Source organism: Hippopotamus amphibius, chromosome 1 (assembly GCF_030028045.1).
Source record: "Hippopotamus amphibius kiboko isolate mHipAmp2 chromosome 1, mHipAmp2.hap2, whole genome shotgun sequence".
Taxonomy (NCBI): domain Eukaryota; kingdom Metazoa; phylum Chordata; class Mammalia; order Artiodactyla; family Hippopotamidae; genus Hippopotamus; species Hippopotamus amphibius.
Genome location: NC_080186.1, coordinates 25,990,513 through 26,013,859, shown reverse-complemented (window position 1 = coordinate 26,013,859; position 23,347 = coordinate 25,990,513). Strand labels below are relative to the sequence as shown.

The window sequence follows — 23,347 nt, the reverse complement described above, 5'->3', positions numbered from 1 at the left end:
CCCCCACTTCCTGCACCCGCCAGGTGTGCCCCTGTCTGACCAGTTCTCTCTACCCCACTCCATGCTCTGGCCCCACCCTGGAGACTTGAAGGGACCCTGCCCATCCATCCATCTTCCCTGATCCTGCCGTCAGAAATAAACTCTCTCCAAGAAGCTCCCACAGTTCTGAGTCCCTGTTTCACACACAGTCGTGATTATCACGTTGACCATGACAAGGGACTGTGCATTTCCTGGGCCTCCCGTCCGGTGCTGTATCCAGTAACCTCGCCCTCACAGCAGCCACAGAGCCGTCATTAGCTGCACTTCACAGATGTGGAAACTGAGGTGGGAGGGAGAGTGTCACGGACACAGCCGGGTTCCTAGCTGCTCCTTCCACATTTCTCCTGGTCTCCCTTGCAGTCTACCTCTCTGCATTTCTGCCTCCCCTACTAACTGCAAACTCTTAAGGGCAAAGACAGTATATATAGCCCCGCCCCGCCAGAGTGGCTGGCACACAGCCTGACCGTGGGGGCCCAGACATGATTGCTATACTGAACTGAGCGGGAGGCAAAGAGGCCGAGCGGTTTCCAGCATGGAGTTTGGAGTCACTCAGATCCCCACTTCTGACTTGTACGAGCTATGTGACCTTAGGCAAGCTGCCTGCCCTCTCTGAGCCTCCGTTTCCCCCTCTGTGAGACTGAGGTGATATAGGCATTAACCTCATGGGGTTGTTGTGAGAATTAAGTGACCTGATGCCTGTGAAATTCAGACCCAAACCACACCACCTCCCGACCTGGTTCTGAGCCTCCGGCTTGGCCAGGGTTCTTCCTCACAGTTAGCTCTATCGCTTAGGAGTTATCACCAGCTTCCTGTTTCCTGTCTGACCTCTGCTGGGACGAAAGTTTCCAGTTGGTTGTCTGTCAAGCTGTGTGGCCATGGGGCACTCAGTCATTTTTCTTGGACCTCAGTTTCCTGTTCTAGAAATCCAGACGGTTGGACCAGATGGTCCCTGGGCCTCCTTCCTGCTCAGGCCATCTGAAAAGGAAACAAGGGGCCTGGACACAGTGAACACTGGGGACGTGGAGAAGTGACCCAGGAGCCTCATGTGGGACATGGTGGCTGTTCTGTCTCCCGAGCACCTGCTGCATGCCAGGCTCTCCACTGTGAGGCTAAACACTTCCTACTGTTCTCTCATTTCACCCTCCCAACCCTAGGAGGTATTGTTATCCCCGTTTCAAAGACGAGGGACTGGGGCACAGAGAGGTTAGGGTACCTGTCCAAGGTCACACAGCTAGTGGGTGGCAAAGCCAGTCTCCTAACCCAGGGGATCAGGTCTGGTCCCAGGCCTGGGAGGAGGGAAGGCTGGGTGGGTAACAAAGTGCAGGCTGCCTCCTAGTCCTGCTCTGTGGGTGCTAGGTTTTGTTTTTCCTAAGTTGGCTCTTCCCTTAGGCTCCGTAACACACCTGAGGGGAGCTGCCTGCCTGGGATCTCCTCCTACCCTTTCAGAGGTGAGCTCTGACCCAGCCCAGCCTCTTCCCTGGGCAGATTCCTTCTGCAAAGTCTGTGCCTGGCCCTGTCCTGAGTACTGAGAGTGTGAAAATCTATCAGACACAGTCCCTGGCCTAAGAGCCTGTATCTCATGGGGAAGACCGACAGGTCACCTTGCAGGTAAAATGCAGTGTGTGCCAAAGAGTGTGAGGGAAGGCTCAGCATGCAGAGGATGGTGTGCAGACAGAGTGGGGTTTGGGGTATGGATTCTCAGCAGAGGTGACGTCTGATCTAGGTCTTCTGAGACGAGCATGGGCCTAACAAGTGGAGAAAACCACGTGCGTGAGCGTTCCAGACAGAGGGAACAGCATGTGCGAAGGCCGGGCGGAGCGCATTGCAAGTTGCTTAGTGCATCTAGAGCAGCCTGTCCAGTAGAGCTTTCTGGGATAACGGAAGTGTCCTGCATCTGTGCCGTCTGATAGCATAGCCACTGGTCACCTGTGCCCATTGAGCACTCGAAATGCGCAACCCGGTGCAACCAGTACAACCAAGGAACTGAATTTCAATTTTATCTCATTTGAGTTTAAATAACCACTTGTGGCTAGTGGCTATTGTATTGGACGGTCTGGGTCTGGATGAAAAAAAAAAGGCTGGAGAAGAAATTTGGGGCCAGTAGTGAAGGGCCTTGAATGCCATGCTCAGGCTTGGTGCCCTTTTCCCCAGACAATATGGAAATTCTGCAGAGTGGCCTGGGGAAGAGAGGCGGGGACACATCTGGCCTGTAGAATGATCACCCCAGCTGCTCTGTGGGCCATGGTAGAGCCTGGGGCCACGGTCCGGAAAAGAGGTGATAAAAACTGAACGGGGGCAATGGGTGTAGAGAGGAGAGAACAAATTTCAGGGCAGGCTTGATGACTGATTGGACGGGGGAGTGGGCCCTGTCAAGGGCGACCCCCGGATTTCTGGCTTGGACGGCAGAAGTGGGAGTGGGGGGTGCCCTTCGCTGAGATGGGGAACATGGAGGAGGGACAGTTTTGGGGTTCCCACACCACTATTCCAGCACCCACTGTGATGTGAATGTCTGTGTCTCTGTTCCCCCCGGCCCATCTGCACACCTCCTGAGGCATCATGGGTTAGGACTCGTCCCCATCCCCCTCCCTGTCACTGACACAGCAGCACATGGGGCCCAAGGAGGCCTCACTCAGCACATGTTTGCAGAATGGATGTGTGCGTGTTCCATTGCGCCTGGGATCCCGTTGCTCCCTGGCCCTGAAAGCAGAGAGGAATTTGACCATGTCCCTGGGGTGCCCTGAGTGATGTGAGGAACGCAGCCTCTGGGGCAGTTTTCTCAGAGAATCTGAAGAGCCGCCTGGGTGGCTGGGTCTATGAGGACCACCAAGGGGAAGGATTGTAGCATTTGGTTCATCTCCTCAAAATCTGCATCTCAAGCAGACTGTGTCCCAAGCTGGACAGACCCCAGGCCGTCAGGGAGGAGCCGTCATTCTGCACTCTTTAGGTGAACGCAATCCGTCTGTTCTAGTGGTTCAGATGCACATGAATCTGTTAGGAATAACTTCCAGCTGTTAGTAATAGAGAGCTGCCCAAAGGAGCTGAAATGAGATGGAGGTGTATTTCTCTCCCACATAAAACAGGTCTATAGGAAAGGACCCCAGGCAGTGGTGTGCCAGAGCCAGCTTGCCCCAGTTCCTGAGAACTGATTGTGCAAACCTCTCCCCAGCTCTGCATCCAGTGACCTCACACGGAGAGCTTCAAATCAGCTTTGGGGGGAGCCTTTACATCACGGAAATTGGCCCACACTCTAAATTGGGGCTCTTTTTCTTTTTTCCAGAGGGCAAGCTTCCTAGCACATCACTGAGCACAGTGATGGTGTGGCTACCCCATCGGGGACCCAGGCTGCATCTTCCTTCTGTTTCTCTGGTTTCAGCTTGTCACATCCATCTTTCTGGTTGCCTGAGGTGGCTACCACAGTTCCAGTCATCATGTCTGTGCAAGCTCTCTACTCCCATAAAACCAGCTATTCCAATTTTTCTATCTAACTTATATTTTCAAGGCTGGCTCCTCTTCATCCTTCAGCTGTCATCTCAGGTGTGATCTCTACAGAGACGCCTTCCCTGACACCCCACCTAAATTCACCACCCATCCCATGTGGCTTTATTTTCCCTAGAGCATAGACCATAAGGGGTGACTATCTGATTCGTTCATTACTTTCCTTGTTTATTATCTGTCTTCCCCACTAGACTGGAAGATCCCCATCAGTAGGGACTGTGTCTATCTGGTTCTCTCCTGTATCTCCAGTGCCTCAGCAGTGCCTGGTACATCATAATCGCCCAATAACTATTTGTTGAGTGAATAAGGGATAGTAAGCACAGATCATTTTGTTTTCTACATTCTTCCCTTAGCGTGTCATCATAACCATTTTCTCATGTTGCTCTCTAGTCTGTAAAATTAGTTGGACTAGATGTTTTCTGAGGGCCCTCCCTGCTCTGACGAGATGAGTTGGCAGGAGGTGAGTGTGAACAGGGAGGTCAGCTCCCTGGCATCCCTCACAGCTCAGGCTGACTGGGGAGCCTGGGCCCTGCTCAGACTGTTTCCATGGAAATTCACTCCCAAAGCAAACTTCCTTGAGCCCCATCTCAGTGCCAGGCCATTGATAGGTGCAGGGGATATAGAAAGAAAATGGTAGGGAGGGCCTGCCCTGCATGGGGATGGGTGAAGGACGGCTAGGAGAACAACTAACTGTGACACAGTTTCTCACTCTGGGCTAAAAGTCCAGAAGTACTGGGGGCCACCGGCCTCCATACCCCATTCATTCATTTGACAAATACTATTGAGGCCGTACTGTGTGCTGAGCACTATTCTAAGCACTGGGGATAGAACAGTGAACAAGCCAGACAAGGTTCTTGCCCTCATAAAACTCACATTCCAATAGAGGAGATGAACAGTAAACACGCTGTCAAATAAATAAGCAATATCATGGACAGCAGGAGGTGCCAGGGAGACCACGAAACAGGATGTGGTGGAGGGTGGAAGGGAAGCTGCTTGCCATGGGCTGGTCAGGCAAGACCTCTCTAGGAGGCAGGGACATCTGAGTTGATACATTAATGCTACAATGGAATCATGGGGAGAAAATCTGAGAGTGAAATGCACCAGGCAGAGGAAGCACCAAGTGCAAAGTCATAAGACTGAAACAAGCCCAGAGTGAGAAACAGGAAGACCGCTTTGGCTGGATGGGAGTGCTGGAGACAGCGGTGGGACTAGGGCAAGGGGACTGAGGCACGTGCTTCAGGTGCAAAATTGAAGCAGGCACCCAAAAACTCAGTAATCAAGATAATACGTAATGCAGTTTTTGAAAATCAAAATTAATGCCAAAAACCCTATGGTGAACAAAATATCAAATTTTTAAATAAAGACAAGATGACCAGCAGTGTCATGCTGAGCCGTATTGGAACCAGATGCAAAGGAAAAACGAGTAACACCGATCCTGTCCTTATTTATAATTTTGACGTGTTGTCTCCCATGGATTTTTGTTGTTGTTCAGCATGGGTGTCATCACTATAGAAAACGGGTCACCTGGTATCACGATCATGGTCTCCAGAACCAGACTTCCTGAGTTCCAATTCTGGCACTACCCTTACATGCTTAGCTGTATGCTTTGGGGCCAGTTTCTCGACCTCTCTGTATCAGTTTCTCCATCGGAAAGGGGGGCTAATAATAGTACCTACCTCGGGGTTATTGAGAGGATTAAATGACAAGCCGAGGCCTGAGAGCGGTGCCTAGCCTACTGGAAGTGCTCAGAGGATGCTGGCAGTCAGCCGTAGCCCTGGACAGTGGGACAGCCTTGGTTCCTGCCAGAGGATTCTAAGCAAGGAGTCTTGGCCAGCAAATCAGGGTGGGTCAGAAATTATGTGGAGGTGGATTGGAAATAGGGAGACCAGAAGCTCTTAAGATGGCCAGAGAGGAGGCTGTTGCAAAACTCCAAATGAAAGATGGAAACAGGCTCTGGAGATACTTAGGAGACAGACTCTAGGGAGCTTGGTGGTTGTTAAACTGTGACGGGAGGAGAGTGCTGGGGGAGGAGAGGGTCGGGGCCAGGATAGCTTCCAGTGCCCTCAGTGGTCAGGTCTGGGCTCTGCATCACCACGGAACATGGGGACCACGTCTGGCCGGAGCCCCCATCCCGATCTTGCCTGTATTCCAGAGGGAGCTGAAGGAGCAGCTTCAGGCCCTTCAGGACAGTGAGCGGGAGCACACAGAGGCACTGCAGCTGCTCAAGCGACAGCTGGCGGAAACCAAGGTGAGTCCGGCCTGCATGTGGGGGCGGGGCTGGCTGAGGTGGGGCGGGGCTTCGTGGGGGCAGGGCCAGTTGGGAAGTTGAGGGACGGGGACTTGGAGGGGGGAGGGGGTCCAAACTCTAGGTGTTGGGCATCGGGTGGGGCGTCCCTGAAGGTAAATTGGGCAGGGTCCCCCTCCAAGATGACTGAGGGCGAGTGGGATCCTTTCTCCCTTCCTGCTTTGGGTGAAAGATAAGGTGGGACCAGAGACCCTCTGGAAAACCCTGGCGCCCTGTGGGGCTGGAAGAATGTACCTAGTCTCTTCTTCTCTGTCCCGTTATTTAAACACACCCATCACCCAAGGAGCCAACCCTGAGAATATTCCTTCGAAGCCCTCCTGGTGACTTGTGGCTCAGCCCTGGTATCCGCTCCCATCTTACATTCAGACTGTGGAGCTACAGACTCTGAAAAGTAGGGTCAAACCCTGTAGGCTCTGGCCACAATGGTTTGAAAAGAAAAGCCCCTTCCTTGATGGCAGAGGAAGGCCTTGGGTTCTGATCCAGCCACTACCACGCTGTGCGACTTTGGGTAAACTGCATGCTTCTCCGGGCCCCTAGTCTTCCCATCTGTGCAGTAGGGACCCTGCCAGGCTCCTCCCAGCCGTGACGTTCTGGATCCTAGCACACTTCCAAGGGGTGCTCTCCACGTCCCCCACAGATATCTCTCTAACTGGGCAGGGCTTGCCCTGATTTCTGCTGTCCTTCCGGAACCAAGCACTGGAAGCCCAGGCCTGGCTGCTGAGCTCTTGGGGGATTTCGGTGGGGCTCCACTGCATTTGCAGGGGTGCTGCTGCCAGCAGCAGCTAGAGCAGAGCCTTAGGAATGCTCAGGGCCTCCAGGGGTCACCCTGGGGCCTGGAGAGGCCATTGGAGATCCAGACCTGTGCCCCAGCTTGGCCACCAACCCACAGTGAGGTCTCAGGGAGGTCACGACAAACATTTCTTCAGGGAACATTCTGGATTGCCTCTGGGCAGGACCCTCAGTGGGCAACAGATGAGAAACAGTCACAGGACTCTGGCCTCTTTGCTTCTCACAGCCTCCGTTTCCCCACCTGCCTGGGGGTCCCGCACCTCTCAGGTGAAGAGAAGCAAATGGAAGCCTCTGTCTGGATGGGAGGGGAATATTATGGTCCGTTTCTCCTCCCCACCGTTCTGTTCTTCTTTCCACCCCCTATTGTTTTTCTCCACTGACCTCTTCCTCCCCTGCCTTCCTGTCCATCTGTCTACCTCTGGGGGGTCCTGTGGGGCCACCATGCCCTCCAGCTCCCCCAGCCCCGCTTCCTGTCTGGACTCGGGTGTTTATACAAGAAATGCCTGTGGATGCTTTGGAGGTCGTATTTCACCTGGTGCCTGACTTGGCTTTCCTGCGGCGCCTGCCCCTCCAATGGCCCGGCCTGGGGGCCCGTCTGATCTCCCTCCCCGGGCCCAATGTTTTCCTTGGTCGGCCCTGACCGAGGGACGCATTCTTGGCAGGGTGTTTTTCTGAAATGGGCCCAGCTCCTCCAACCCCCAGTGTGTTCCCAGGGATGTGGTGGGTCAGAGAGGGGGCTGCTTTCTCAGTTGTGGCACTGAAGGGATTGGGGGTGGGGTGGGGCTGGCTCTGTCCTAGAAAAAACTAGAGTAAATGGGACACACCAGTTTAGCTGAACATTTCTCTGTGCTGGGAATTGTGTTCCCCGTTCATTGTCTTGCCGAACCACACGGAATGTCACCTCCATGGCTGCAGGATTCCCCGGAACCTACAGTGTCTAGCACACAATAAATAGTGGTGGAACAAATCAGTGGGGGAAAAAAATACGCCTTTCGCGGTAGGAATGGTTGTTGTTTCCATTTTATCCGCAAGGAAACTGAGGCACAGGGAGGTTGGGGGACAGGCCTGAGGCCCCACAGCTAATAAGTAACGAATTGAGAGCTCACTGTCCAATTCTCTCTGAGACTAGTGCATAGTCCAGCCTCATGCTGGGATGTCCTCAGTGAGATCTCTGGCTTTGTGAGCTGCAAGCCGGGGAGGCCTGGAGAAGCCATCAGGGACATATTTCGGGCTCCTGGGGTGGCTGTCACTCTGAAGTTTCACTTCTGAGCTGCCCTCTCCCAGCCTCTTTTTCTCCTCTTGTCCTGGGGACGCTGGGCCCTCGAGAAAGAAGATGGAGTCTGTACCCTCCTCTGCAGAGCAATCTTGGGCAAGACCCTTCCCTCCTTCACCTCTCAAGCAGGTCCTGACCATCAGCCTGTGCCAGGCTCTGGATGAGCACAGGGGATGCAGGCCTACGGAAGATGTCATTCCTATCCAGGAGGGGTTCATCCACTAACCAGGGAGCCACATAAAATGTGGGGCAGTATTTTCAGAATATTTACAAAATGCTGTGGGAACATTTAACTATTTAATTGCCTGGAAAAGTTAGGGAAGGTATCACAGAGAAGGTGGCTTTTGTTCTGGGTCTTGCAGGATGAGTAGGAGTTTGCCAGTTGACTTAAGCATTTGTTGGGGGAAGGGCCCACTCTAGGCCTGTGGAATTGCAATGCAGCAGCACTAGAAAGGTAAACTGGGGTCAGATCAAGGACTTCGAATACCAGGCTAAGGAATTTAGCGCTATACTAGTCATCAAGGAGCCAAGAAGTGTTCCTAAAAAACAAGATCGGCTGTGACCCAGTTCGCACATTAGAAGGATCACTCTGGCGGCACATTTGTTGGCAAATATGTGAAGTTGACACGTGGAACCAGTGAGCTGGTGGGACCCAGGGGCACGTGTGGAGGAGGCAGGTGGCGCTCAGGAGACATGTAAGACCTTCGAAATGGACCTGGAAGCCATCCTCAAAGCAGTGGGAGGGTGTGTGGGGTGTGAACAAAAGGAGCCAGCCTGGACACGTCCTCAGGAACAGGGGTGGCGGGGGGCGGGGGGGGGGGGGAGCAGCCACGGAGGTGGGAGGCAAACCAGAATTTTCGATTAGTAGAGGGTGGCCCTCGGGCCAGACTGCTGCAGACTGGGTTGAGGAGGAGCCAGAAGGGGTGGCCATGAGATCTGGGGTTCTTTGGAGGTCAGCGGCAGATGGTGCGGGGAGGGCAGGCCCCATCCTCCCCATTGTGACTTGCTGCTGCAGCAGCCTCGGCCCTCCCTGGGTGAGGGGGCTCCGGGAGGCCACAGGCAGCCTGGCCCTTCATCCCCAGCCTCTCCGCCACCCCCTTTGTCTGCTGGCGGCGCGCACTGGGTGGGCATGCGTAGGGAGGCTGGCCCACTGCCAGCAGCTCTTCCTGCCGCCCAGCAGCCACGACGGGGAGGGAACGGGCCCTAATTGAGCCTTTGTGGAGCCTCCCACAGAGCCCTGGGCACTGCACACAGCAGGGTCTCTGACTCCGTGAACCCCCAGCCAGAATCCCACAAAGTCAAATTGCGGAGGCAGGCCCCCCACGCTGCGGCAGCACTTCTGTCCCCTGTGCCATCAGCCTGCCGCATGCCGTCCCCTCGGCCCCGTTCCCCTCACCCCCGACTGACATCCTGCCCATCCTTCGGGCCCCAGCTCAGAAGCCATCTCTCCACAAAGACGTCTGCGATGTGCCTGTTCCGGTGTTTTAATAACCAGGCTCTGGGTCTGCACCTCAAACAACACCATGCACTTTGTGGATGTTACCTCATTTCCCAGAGCCCTGCGATGTCATTGTGTTACCCTTTTCCCAGACGCGAAAACTAAGGTTCAGAGATGTCAGGCAACTGCGGTTGCCACAGCTGGAGACCCAGAGCCGCTGGGCACCGAAGCTGTGCCCTTAACCACTCAAGCCCCTCCTGGGTCTGGCAGTACCCTTGGCAGAGAGAACCACACAAGTCCATGCTTGTCTCCTGTGATGATGGCTTTAACCCCCCAGCTCTTGTTCCCTGGCCAGAGGGTCTCAGGGTAGCAGGACAGGGCGCATGACCACCCAGCTTCGCCCTGCGTGTTGCCACTTATAAAGCTCTCTGACATCTGTGATCTCTGTGTCATCTTTGTCTGGGCCGCATGAGTGATTTTTTTAAAAATAAAAATTTCACTGTCTCCCGGACTGAAACCAGCATCTTCTCCCTGCCCCTCACGTCTCCTGCCAGCTTCCCCACCCCTCCCACCCCCAAGCCAGAAATCTGGACATCATCCTTGCACCTGTCTCTTCTGTACCGCTAGAGCCAGCCAGTTGGTCACCAGGCCCGAAGAGGCTCCCCTAAATGTCTTTCAAGCCGTGTCCATCTGTTGCTCCTCTAGTTCAAACCGCATTGTCTCACCTGGACCATTTCATTAGTCTCTTAACAGAGACTAATTATTTGCTGTCCCTGGCCATGCCAGTTCTGTCCTGCCGTCCTGATTTTGCCATCCCCCCACCGAGTGTGCCTTTCCCGCCCTTTCCTCTCTGCGTGCCGAGACCCTCAGTTTCCTGCTCCCACCCAGGGATCACGCCATCCGCTCTCCCTGACTAAGCCCCGATGACTGTCTCTACAGTCGTCCACCAAAAGCCTGCGGACCACCATCGGGGAGGCCTTCGAGCGGCTGCACCGGCTGCTGCGGGAACGGCAGAAGGCCATGCTGGAGGAGCTGGAGGCAGACACGGCCCGCACGCTGACCGACATCGAGCAGAAAGTCCAGCGCTACAGCCAGCAGCTGCGCAAGGTGCAGGAGGGGGCCCAGATCCTGCAGGAGCGGCTGGCCGAAACCGACCGGCACACCTTCCTGGCCGGGGTGGCCTCGCTGTCTGAGCGGTAAGTGCCTGCCTGCTGGGGGTCTTCTCCAGATGGGTATCCCCTCCCCGGCCCCTGTGGGGTGATGGGAATGGAAGCAGAGGGCGTGGTCAGCAGAGAATTCATTCGTTCAAATCTCCAGCAAGTACACAGGACATCTGCTGTGCGCCAGAGCATGCGCTAAAGGCTTGATGTATTCATATTATTTTACGTATAATATTTATAATCATATATCGGATATTAATTGTGTTATGTGATTTATATTATATTACAAATATATATCTTATGTTCTCTATTATATTATGGATAATAACATTGATATTATATATAACAGGTAATAATATTGATATTATTAGAACCCTGCTAGCCTCTTAGAGGTAGCTGCCACTGTCATTCCCATCTTACACATGTAGAAACTGAGGCACAGAGAAGCTAGGGCGATTGGCCAAGGCCCTTCATCTGACATGTGGGGGAGCCAGGATTCAAGCCCAGGTCTCTCTGGTCCCATAGCCGCCTTTAGTAAGAGTAACACTTAATCATTGGTTTGTTAAGGACCGATACTGATAGCTGATACCATGGCTTCAGTGTTGACGGTGAGCCAAGCACTGTGCGCGGCATTTTACATGCATTACGCCGTGAAATCTAATCCTCACAAGCCTAGGAGGCAGGCGTTATCATAGTACCCATTTTAAAGATGAGAAAACTGAGAGTAATAGCTAGAGAAATGGGAAGTGGCACAGGCAGGCAGACTTGAGTCTGGATCCGGCAGACTTCCCACTCATGACCTTACCCTATGCCAGCTGCCCTGAGGTTCTGGGACAGGAATCCAGCCCCCAATGAGGACTGCTTTCTTGCTGTACTTCCAGGCTCAAAGGGAAAATCCATGAGACCAATCTGACCTATGAAGACTTCCCAACCTCCAAATACACAGGCCCCCTGCAGTACACCATCTGGAAGTCCCTGTTCCAGGACATCCACCCAGGTAAGGCCCTTCCTGCCACTCACCAGTAGGGCCCAGGAAGAGGCAAGGATGTTCATGGGTCGGAGCTAGATGGGGCACAGCCCAGCCCACCCCCTGCTCTGCACACGGCACGGGGGGCAGGACAGAGGGATGAGAAGAGTGCCTTGCTGAGCACTCAGTATGTTCCAGGGCCTGTGCTGGGCGCTGGCACAATGCCTCAGCCCAGGGAATCTTCATACAACCCCAGGAGGTAGATTCTACTAGTGTACCCATTCTACAGATGAAGAGACTGAGGCCCTGGGCAGTTCACTCATTCACCCTATGAATACAGGATATATCAAGTACCTACCTCACACCAGGCACTATTCTAGGTACTGGAGATACAGCAGTGAGCAAAGCAGGAAAAAATCCCTACTCTTGTGCACCTTACATCCTAGGGTGTGAGAGAGAAAGAAAACAAAATTACATAAGTAAAATACACAGTTTTTAGATAATGCTAAAAGATAAGGAGGGGGCTAAGGGATGTTGAGGTCGGATTGAGCTTAGCAGGGGATCCAGTTAGCAGACCTTCCTGAGAAGGAGGCATTAGAGTAAAGACCTGAAGGGAGAAGGAGAAGAGTGAGCCATGTAGGTATCCAGGGAAGAGTGTTCCTGGCAGTGGGAATAGCAAGTGCAAAGGCCCTGAGACAGGAGCAAGCCTGGTGTGTTCAACGGACAGTAAGGAGACTAGTGTGGCTGGAGTGGAACGAGTGAGAGGGAGAGTGGAGGTGAGGAGGTCAGGCAGGTAGCAGTAGCCAGACCATGAGGGCCTGGAGGCCCATGTGAAAACTTCACATTTTATGCTGAGTGAGGTGGGAGCCACTGGAGGGTTTGGAGCAGCGAAGTGACATGAGCTGGCTTAACTTTTTAAAGTATCCGTCTGGGTGCTGAGTTGAGAATAGACTGCAGGGGGTAAAGGGTGGAGTTTAGGAGACTGCTGCAATAATCCAAGTGAGAGATGAGGGTGGCTTGGAGCAAGGTGCTGACAGTGCAGGTGGTGAGAAGTGATCAGATTTAGGATCTATTTTGAACAGAGAGCCAACAGGATTTGCTAATAGATTGCATCTCAGGTGTGAGAGAGGAAAACTACAACAGGATCGGCTGAGGCAACTAGGAGGATGGAGTTGTAAGCACCTGAGGTTTGCGATGCCGATTAGAAGTCTCAGTGCAGACGTGGAGAAGGCAGTGGGAGAGACACGTCTGCAGTACAGGAGGGAGGTCAGGGCTGGCCTCATCAGCATGTGGACGGTATTGGATGAGCCGGGATGAGATCACCTAGGACGTGAGGGTGGAGGGAAAAGAGAGAGGGCCACTCTAACACTTGGAGCCCTGGGACAGTCCTAGAAGTCAAGGACAGGAGGGGGACCCAGCCAAGGAGACTGAGGGTGAACAACCAGAGAATAGGAGGAAAACCTGGGTCCGTCCTGGAAGCCAAGAGGAGAACGTGTTTCAAGGAGGAGAGAATGGCTAGTGGTAGCAAGGCTGCTGTGCCAAGTGCGGGAGGATCAGAACTGACTGTTCTCGGGTCTTCATGACCTTGACAAGGGTTGCTGTGGTGGAGCGATAGAGGCAAAAGCCTGACTGGAGGCCATCCAAGAGCGAATGAGGGAGGAAATGGAGACAGTGCTTTCAAAGAGCTTTATTTAAGGGAAGGAGAGAGAACGTGGTGACGGCTGTTTGTTTAAGATAGAAGAAAGGACAGCATCTCCAGGGGTGGGGTATGGGGGTGGGGGGAGGGGGAGGGCATGGAAAAGATCCAGTAGAAGAAGGCAGAACTGAGGATGAAGGAGAGAGTGTTGCGGGAGTGACCACCGGGAGTGGGACCCCCCACTGCCTCTGCTGGGAACCTGGAGAAGGTGACTAAATGGGCACCGAAGCAGAGGGGGCAGTGGTGGGAGCTTGTGGGAATTCTCTTCTGATAGCTTCACCTTTCCCACTGAAGTAGGAAGCGAGGTCTTCTGCTGAGATGAGCATGGGCTAGAGGAGGTCATGGGAGGATGCCGGGGGAGGAGAAAGTCTGAAATGGGTTTCTAGTAGAGTTAGTAGACCCTGGGACTGGGAGAGCAACACTTTCCTGAGATAGACACAACCACGAGGGCATCAGAGTTGGACCTGTTGGCAGCAGGGAACCTTCTGTGTTCCTGAGTCAGGCACAGCGTCCTTTAGAGGTGACATAAGGATGTAGAGGGGGCTTCTCCCTACGAGGTAGACACTGTTATTATCAGTTTTTTAGATGAGAAAACTGAGGCACAGAGCTGTTAAGATCTTGACATGGATACAATCTGTAAACGTGCAGCCAGGATTTAAACCCAGATCTGTCAGACCCCAGAGCCTGGGCCCTTACCTGCTAAGCTAACTAGGCATTCTCTGGCCTCGTACCAACCCAGGAAGGCTGCTGGGGAGACTGGGGCTCAGAGAGGCTCGTTGATTTTCCAAAGTCACACAGCGGTCAGAGCTCTTTCCACCTGTCTGGATTCATTCTTTCACTCTACAAACATTCAGAGTCCTTCAAGGCACTTTCAGGGATCGGGGAGACAGATGGGACCACAGACCCTGACAGTCCAGTGGGACAAGGGCCACGACGAGGGACTTCCATGGAGCCGTGGGAGCTCAGAGGGGCAACAGGAGGCTCTGGATGGGGCAAGGGAGGGGCCTGGGGAACACTGAACAGGTGGCGTTTGAACTGAGCGCTAAAACCTGAGGGCTTCGGGGGCTCCCTCTAGGTGACCAAAGGCCTCATTTGATGGATACATCATGACCAATTTCACAAAAGTGAAGGGGCACCTCCGAGTACTCTTAAATCTGGACCTGTGCCCTCATGGACAAAGGGGGCGGTAGTTGGGGGAAGGGCCCACTTTCCAGCAGGCTGGGTGGGGACTCTTGGCTATCAGCCTGGGGCTGGGGGGCCCTGTGTGCTCCCAGGCTTGGAGACACCTCCACACTGGGACCCAGCAGGGTGAGGGCCACACGTGGGTGGAGCAGCAAAACTGCAGGAGGCACGAAGCGAGCCCGTCCACAGATCCTGTCCCTCCCCTGACCCAGGGAAGCCCCTCGGGCAGGTGGTCTCAGGAGCTCTGCTTATCTCAGCTCCTACCTGCCCCACCCCTGCCACTCTGAGCTCAGAGAGGCAGTCCAGGCACCTCGGCCTGACAGTCAAGGCCCTATGAGATCTGGGCCTTGTCATTCTCTCACTCTCCCCTCTGTATCACACTCAGCCACACTGAACCATCTTCAGATCTTATACAAGCCATATTCCCGCTCCTCCACACTTCTGCACATGCTGTTCCCTTTGCCTGGAACCCTCAACACAAAACTCAATCTTTGATGACTAACTCCTACTCTCCTCCACATCTTAGTTTATAAACACCTCCTCTGGGAAGCCTTCCTGGATTTCTCCAGGTAGCCCTGAGCTTTCCTGCTCTCACTGTTTTGTTTTTTCAATAAATTTATTTATTTATTTATTGGCTGTTCGTTGCTGCACATGGGCTTTCTCTGGTTGTGGTGAGCGGGGGCTGCTTTTTGTTGCAGTGTGCAGGCTTCTCAGTGCCGGTGGCTTCTTCCGATGCAGAGCACAGCCTCTAGGCACTCGGGCTTCAGTAGTTGCGGCACGCGGGCTCAGTAGTTGTGGCTCTCGTGCTTAGTTGCTCTGCAGCATGTGGGATCTTCCCAGACCAGGGGTTGAACCCGTGTCCCCTACATTGGCGGGCAGATTCTTAACTACTGTGCCACCAGGGAAGTCCCACACTGTTTGGTTAATGTCTGTGTGGCTGTCTCTCTCACTAGACTGTGAACTCTGAGGGATCAGGGGCTGAGTCTGATTCATCACTATACACTCGCAGCAGCCAGCACTGTAAATGATTGTGGATGAATGAATAAAGAAACGAATGAGTCCTGCTCTCAGTTCTGTTACTAGAATAGTACCTGGCATTAAGTAGGTGTTCAAAAATTATTTGTTGAATGAAGGAACTTGCTGCACATCCCTGGACAAATCACTTCCTCCCTCTGAGCCTCAATTTCCTCCTCTATATTACAGGGATGCTAGTGTTCCCTTTTCGACTTCCTCTCAAGTGAACAAAAGGATGTGAGACTTTGCTGGTTGCCCCAGGGCAGGGTTTCTCAGTCTCAGCACTATGACATTTGCGGCTGGATGGTTCTTTGTCTTGAGGGCTGTCCTGTGCACGGTAGGATGTTTAACAGCATCCCTGATCTCGACCCAACTAGATGGCTACCCCGGCCCCAGCTGTAACAACTGAATATGTCTCCAGACATTGCCCAATGTCCCTGTGAGGCAAATCCACCCCAGTTAAGAACCACTGGCCCAGAGAAAGCTGCCTGTAGAAGAGGGGCTGAGGATGCTGTAGTGTGTGCCCTGAACATCCTGCCAAGGACAGTGGCCCCTGGGGGTTCAGAGCACAGTGACCTGGTTAGCCGGGCCCCTTCCTTTGTCTGTAGGGCCTGAGAAGTCACTCTGGCTCCTCTGCTGAAACCAAGGCTCTTTTTGTCCAGTTGGGAGGGGCAGGCGCCCCCAGGGACCTGGCCCTGGATCCTAGCAGCTTCCTGCCTGCCCCCCTTCCAGCTCAGACTTCCTATTGGGTCACCTGAGAACTCCATCTAGCACCTGTCACTCCCCTGCTCTGGAACCTCCACTCTCCACCTCCACCCACACCCCTGCCCCACCTCTCAGCTGACACTGGAAACCCTCCTCCAACTGCCTGGCCTGATTGCCCCAGCTCCCAGGCACAAACCTCCTCCCCACCCAGGCCAGGTGGCCACTGTCCAGAGGACACCAGACACTGCTTCCTTAGCTCCCGCCACCTCCCTCTCGGGGCTGCTGTCTCCTCCTCCTGCTTATCTGAATGCAGTCATTTTGGGTTCCAGCATGTTCACTGCTTAGCTGTGTGACCCAGGGCGAATCTCTGCCTTCTCTGAGCCTGTTTCCTCATCTGTAAAGCAGGGATGGGGAAGGTATGATTTATCTCCCAGGGTAGGTAGGAGAATTAAATAAGATTATTTATTTGCGATAATAATCCCGGAACTTAGTAAGTGCTTGACACCTGCTTCTTGTGATCATCGTGAATCATTGGATGGCTCCTCAGTCTTGCTGAACAGGCTTTCTGGGGCCACATACAGGAAAGGCCACAGTGTGAAGAGACCTTAGCTCAAGCTCTGCTTCCGCCCCAAGTGGCAACTTGAACAAGCCACTTGACTCAGAGAAATCTCCTTGGAGCCTCAGTTTCCTCTTCTGAAAAATGGGTATCGTAATGTGTGCTCCTGGCGCTGCTGTACTGGTCCCATGAGCTAGAGGGTGTGAAAATGTTTTTCGAATGCCTGCACTGTGCAGCTGAGGGCCTGAGGGACCAGACTTTTTAAAGTCCTGGCCAGAAGAAAGAGCTGATGGTGTTTCCTGCCCTGCCAGGCCTCAAAGCCACTGACCTTGAGAACAAAGAGGTACGAGCCACGGGCTGTGGAGTGATGGTGCTGGACTTGGGGGTTTTTTCTGCCGCTTGAGCCACTGCGGTATGTGGTTGATGGTGGCCAGGAGACAGTTCCTGGGCCCGGTGCAGTCTATGCTCCTTGTTGGATGCCTTTTGACCTTGAGGTCTCAGAGAGGTTTAGATGGACGGAGAACACACCTGGAGACCAGACAAGCTGCCGCAGCGGCTGCTTTCTGTTTTTATAAAAAGTGTCCCAGGACCTAGGAAAAGAGCTCTGACCTGTAAAAGTGTGAACCCCAGGGGACGGGATTTGTTTTGTGTCTGTTGGGCAAGTCTGTCACCTCTCCTGAGAATAAAGGCTCGGTGGAGGGATTGCCAGTCCCTGCACAGGGACTGACTTCTCAGAGGGGGGGAAGGTATTTCCATGTCCCCAGCTGGGTACTTCTCTGGTCTAGAGGGTGTTTCTCCTGACAGCCCCAGCCTCAGGGAGGACAGGAAGGAGGCCCAAAGACAGGGGCCCTGTTTATGAGGAGATGGACCTCAGCCCACCCTTTGGGGTGTAAAAGCCTCCTAAGAATCAGGCCACACCCTCTGCCTAAGAAGAATACCAGGCCCTGCCCTTAGCCTCACCCTGTGGGCTGTTGGGCCCTGCCCTCTGTGGATCGGGTCCCGCTCCTCTAGGCCCGCCTCTATTGCCAGAAATGACCAATGAACGGCAGACCCTGCCCCCAGGCACACCCACTGAGGGGCGGGTCCTGTCTCCAGCAAGCACCCTGGGCTTCGCGCCTGTGGGTCTGCGGGAGACGTTAGTCCCCGCTACAGTGCGGACTTCCTCTGTCCTACAGGCCCAGTCTCAGAACCACAGCAGGCCCCTTGCCTGCCTGCTGGAGTGCCCTGCCCACTCGTCAGCGGCCCTGGAAAGGCCCACACTGACCTCCTTAGGCCTAAGAGTGTGGGGCTGAGCCCTCCTGCCTGCGTGCTAGTCTTCCCCTGGCCCTTCTTCCCTGAGCCTTGGTTCCTGCCTGTCGCTGGTCTCCGCACATCATCCTGAGCACCCGAGACATAAGGCCCAGTTTGCCAGGGGGCACCCACCGCTGCCGCTGCCCACACCTTGGCCGTGTGCCAGCTCTCTCCCTCTTGCCCCTCTGCCACAGACGCCCGAGTATGACCCACATTCCACAGCTGGTAGGAGCGGCCCCATGTGTGTCTGATTAGACTCTTCTCTCCGGCGCTCCCTCCCGCACAGAAGGCCTACATCCCCTCCACCTCCTGCCTCTTGACCCCACTGTGGGAACGCCCACATTCCACGTGGCGGGAGCCTTCTGGTCTGACGGGCTGCACTGGGACCAGATGACAGGGTGAGACGTTCATCCAGTGACTCAGTGTCCTCCTTCTCATGGCCTCTGTGTCCCTGGATAGAGAACTGTGATTCCATTGACCCCTCTATTCACAGGGCTCATTGTTTCCATATAGCCCTCTGACTTCTAAGAACAGGAAAGAAAAGTGTAAAACTCAAGACTAAATGTATTCCTGACAGAGCTCATGGGAAGGGCTTGCTGTAAGTCAATGGTCAGCTTTGTTAGTGGCCTGAGAACAGGAGAACAGTTCAGGGACTGGCTGTCACTCCGTTAGAGACCATTGCCATCATTGTGGCATTTTACGTCCCTGCGTCTACGCAGCCAGCAGAGGCAGCTCAGGTAGGAGGGGTGCCCCGTCAAGTGTAACCATGCCCCCGCTCCACCAGAGGGCCAGAGGGAGGCGTCCTTCCTTAGCTCCAAGGAACTGGTGGCAGGATCCCTTCTCCTTTTCTCCCCTCTGTCTTGCTCTGCCGTGGAAATGCTCATGCAGGCTAACGAGAGCCAGTTCTAGGTTCCTCCTTCTGGCTGGGCATCAGCTCCCTCAGGGAGGCAAGAGTAAACAGAGTCCTTGACAAGAGCTCGTGACACGTTGAGAGCCAGACCTGCTGAGCCAGTGTGGCCAGCCCAGAGCCACGTGCCCCAGCCCGTGCTACCTGCCCAAAGACCAACACAGGCGGGTTCAGTTTAATTTGGTGAGCCTTGCTGGAAACCTTCCACATGCCAAGCCCTGTGCTGGGCACTGGGCACACCAGGGAGAGCCTAGGTGGAGAGTACACAGTTCTTGCCCTCCTGGGGTACATGGGGGTAAGATATGGGCACAGAAGACTACCCCACATATCAGGAGAGGGACACAAACAAAGTTAAGGGATTTCAGAGGAAGGAGTGAGCATACCTGCTGGGCAACCAGGAGGGCTTCCCTGAGTTTGGGGCCTGGAACTGAGCCTTGTGGGGTGTGATTACAACAAGCAGAGATGAGGCGGTGGAGGGAACAGTCTGGACGAAGGCTTTGGGCATGAGTGGGGTGGGGAGTGGTGAGTGAGAGGTGGGCAGGAAGAGAGGGCTGGAGCTAAACTGCACATGGTCTTGATGAGTCCTGGCTCTGCCAGTGTTTGCCTGGTGACCTGAGACTAGTCACGTCTCCTCTCTGAGTCTCAGTTTCCCCATCTGTCAAATGGGAGAGTTGGCCTAGAATCAGTGGTTTTCAACTTTTTCAGACCCATCATCTACTTTTCATAACAAATAATTTGTAATGTCTTAAAGATAGTATGACTTTTTCACAATTTCAAATATACACATATATATATACTTACACATATATGTATATGTGTATACACTCTGACTATGATATAAAGGAAAAATAGAAGGAAATTATTTATAATATGTCAACGTGTAGAAGCTCACTCACAACCATGCTAGAAAACTTGTTTATTATGAACAAGTCGGGTGCTCCCACCATTAGTAAAACACCATTCTGCTTGAAATGCAGTCTTAAATAGGTAGGTTATATTGATCAATGGTGTTCTTCTTAGAGATGTATTTACCAAAAAAGCGAACAATTCTCAGTGACGTTCCGGACAAAACAAATTCAGTCTTCCCCCAGTTTACATGGTAATTGCATTTGAAAACATTCATTATATATTAAAATTGTACACAAAATTATTTCATGTTTAAATGTAAAAGGGAGTTAAGCTGTAGTTTCAGGTCATTGTAAAGATTTCTCATTGACATGAATATCTGGTGGAGCATCTGAAACTCATTGGTGGGGGGCATGGGACCCCCCCCCCCGTGCATTTCATACAGGGCATTTAGCATCCCTGGATCCCTCCTATTGAGACAACCCAAACACCCCCGCACATTTCCAAAGAACCCCATGTAGTGATTATCCAGCACCTGAATAATCTTTAAGCTCCCCCCCAGCTCTGAAATTACCCAGTTTTGAACCTCATTCAGGTTTATTCAACACATTTTCACGGAGTGCTCACTGTCTGCCTTGCCCCGGGACAGCATCAGTGAACAAACAGCCGTAGCTCCTGTCTCCTGCAGCCAGGTTTAAATCGGAAAGGACCTTGGCTGTCACCCTTCCATTTTACAGAGGAGGAAGCAGAGGCCCAGAGAGGGCAGGCTTGTATTCAGCATCACACAGCCTCCTGGGGGCCAGCCAGAACCCTGCCTCCGGGAGGCACCACAGAGTGGGTCCACAGCCTTCTCTCCAATCATCTTCTCTTCCTCCTCTATCCCCGGCAGTGCCGGCCGCCCTGACCCTGGACCCCGGCACCGCCCACCAGCGCCTGATCCTGTCCGATGACTGCACCATCGTGGCATATGGCAACCTGCACCCACAGCCACTGCAGGACTCGCCGAAGCGCTTCGACGTGGAGGTGTCGGTGCTGGGCTCCGAGGCCTTCAGTGGCGGCGTCCACTACTGGGAGGTGGTGGTGGCGGAGAAGACGCAGTGGGTGATTGGGCTGGCGCACGAGGCCGCGAGCCGCAAGGGCAGCATCCAGATCCAGCCCAGCCGCGGCTTCTACTGCATCGTCATGCACGACGGCAACCAGTATAGCGCCTGCACCGAGCCCTGGACGCGGCTCAACGTCCGCGACAGGCTCGACAAGGTGGGCGTCTTCCTGGACTACGACCAAGGCCTGCTCATCTTCTACAACGCCGATGACATGTCTTGGCTCTACACCTTCCGCGAGAAGTTCCCCGGCAAGCTCTGCTCGTACTTCAGCCCCGGCCAGAGCCACGCCAACGGCAAGAATGTGCAGCCGCTGAGGATCAACACCGTGCGCATCTAGTGCTGTGGAGGGAGTCCGCAGGCCTGAGCGTGGCCACCAGTGACAGCCCTGCCCCAGAGACTGGGGGCCTGGACTCCAGCCCAGCCGGGCCACCTTGAGATCTCAGGCCAGTTGTTTACCCTCGTTTTCCTGCCTGTAAAACGGAGGTTGTGTTCCATGATTGCACAACTCTCTTCCAGCATTGATGTTCTGTAGCTCTGACCTTGGTGGGGATGCAGCTTTGGTCCAGGGATGTGAGATGGCTTCTCCTCAGGGCAGCCCCTGCCCAACCCTCATCTCAGGGGCAGGGGACTGCATCTTTATGTCTCCCACCTGCTCACATGCCCTGACCTCAGGATAGGTCAGAGTGTTGCCAGCAGTTTGCAGCCTGAAAGAGACACAGAACCCTCTTACACTCCCAGGCCCAAGACTTGCCTCTGATCAAGCTGGTGATGGGCCGTTTTATCCTTGATCCCAGCCCATGGTGGACACAGGCGGTAGCTAGTCCCAGAGATGCCTGAGAATCACCTTCCCCTTCCATCCCTATACCAAGAGCTTCATGCTTCCTGATATTCCCACTTATCTGCGGGTAGAAATGATGTTGTAGCCTGTGGACGGTACCCAGTAGTTGAGCCCACATGTTACAGTTACTGTGCCACCACCTCCCTGCCCCGAGGTCTTAAGGCTGGATGAGGACACACCTCGAGGCTCACGTAGGACAAGCATCACTGGACGGTAGAGGTTCCCTCAGCTCCAAACAAGGGTCCAGCCAGGCCTCTGTGACCAGGCTAGGGTGCAGCAAGGCTTCGGGGAGCCGTTATTTGAGCCAGGCCCTGAGCACTGGGGTGCGTGTGGGCTGAACCCCTCATCAGTCTTGGCGTCTGTCTCAGTTGGGATACTGTTGCAGAAAACAAGAGCTGCGCTAGCTTTTTAAATTAGACAAGGATTTATGACCAGGTCCCTAGAGGCTTTGTAAAATCATTGGAAGGGCTGAAGGAGCAGACTGCTGCGTTTCCAGACACAGCTCCCAGCCGCCAAATGCATCATGTCTGCTGTGACCAAGAACGCGGCTCCCGTCTGCAGGAAGCCACGGCATCGAGAAACCGCTGGCTGCAGAACTGTGCTGCCTCTGCTACTGTCCATGCCCGTCAGCGGATGTCCTGAGGCCTGCCTCCCCACCGTTCAATTCAGTTTCCAGATCCACAGCTCTGCAAGGGATTCTGTTTGGGGAAATTTAAATCCGATCCAGAACCTTGGCTGCAAGGGAGTCTGGGAAATGTACTTTTCTTCTTTCTGGCCTCATCTATACAAAAAGGCACAGTAGAAGACAGTTAGAATGGATGTTGAACAAGCCCACCTACAATTTTTGCCGTTGGAATCCACCTCTAGGCCTTAGCTTTGAAGCAGCAGAGCCTCTAGGTGTCCTGCTCCATGGCTTTGTCCGTGCCCAGGACAGGAGCATGGGAGCGGGCCTGCAGGACCAAGCTGAAATGTCTCCCAGGCCTTGGCTTTTCTTTCTAGTCCTGGAGCCTAGATTCTGAATTTGGGGTCTCTGACCACACCCATCTCAAAGGAGCCAGACTAGCTGAAGTTGTGGGGCTCCCACCTCACATGTGCTGCCCACTGGGGCCTCCCTTGGGCAGGAGGAATCCTCAGTCTCACCCCACCCATTCAGCTACCAGAATCTGGGGCACCCCCAGCAGTATTTTTATTTTGTGTTGCCCATTTTGTGAGTTATGATGAATTTCTATTAAATTAAAGTTACAGGCTGTGCGTGGTCAGTTCCATTCATTTTGACACATACAGTGGCCCATGTATCCTGGCCCAGGCAGTGTACATACATCAGCATGGCTAAACCACAAAGCAACACTACCGGGTAGATAGTATTATGCCCGTTTTACAGAGGGGAATAAATGAGGTTCATAGAGAGTACATGACTTGCCTACAGTCCCATGTCCCACACTGGAAGTGAGTTTAGAATCGAATGAGTCCAGGGCACTCACGTCACAACATACCAGCCAGGGAAGACTGTCTGTCTTTGTCTGGAGGAGGGCGTGGTGGTAGCCTTGGGAGCAGACAGAGGGGAGCTTGTGAGACAGTGGCAAGAGCCTGGTCACTGGAACCCCACAAACAGGTTTAAATCCAGGCTCCGTCACTGTGTGCCTCTAGAGAAATGACTTAACCTCTCTGGAGCTCAGTTTTCTCACATGGAAAGTGGGGATAATCACAGAAATCTTCCATGATTTATTGGTAAGTTGCAAAGCAC

At 53.7% G+C, this 23,347-nt stretch overlaps 1 protein-coding gene across 4 annotated transcripts in view; it reads left to right on the top strand.

Moving 5' to 3' along the window:
• Window positions 1-22,845, top strand: part of TRIM62 (tripartite motif containing 62) — a 31,272-nt gene extending 8,427 nt beyond the window's left edge. For all 4 annotated transcript variants that reach the window (XM_057708430.1, XM_057708443.1, XM_057708437.1 and 1 more), the window contains 4 exons: window positions 5,687-5,782; window positions 10,279-10,535; window positions 11,381-11,496; window positions 20,552-22,845. In XM_057708430.1, coding sequence (XP_057564413.1) covers window positions 5,687-5,782; window positions 10,279-10,535; window positions 11,381-11,496; window positions 20,552-21,102 — 1,020 coding nt within the window. In that variant the 3' untranslated portion in view covers window positions 21,103-22,845. The remainder of the gene's footprint in view (window positions 1-5,686; window positions 5,783-10,278; window positions 10,536-11,380; window positions 11,497-20,551) is intronic.
• Window positions 22,846-23,347: the final 502 nt, after the last annotated feature.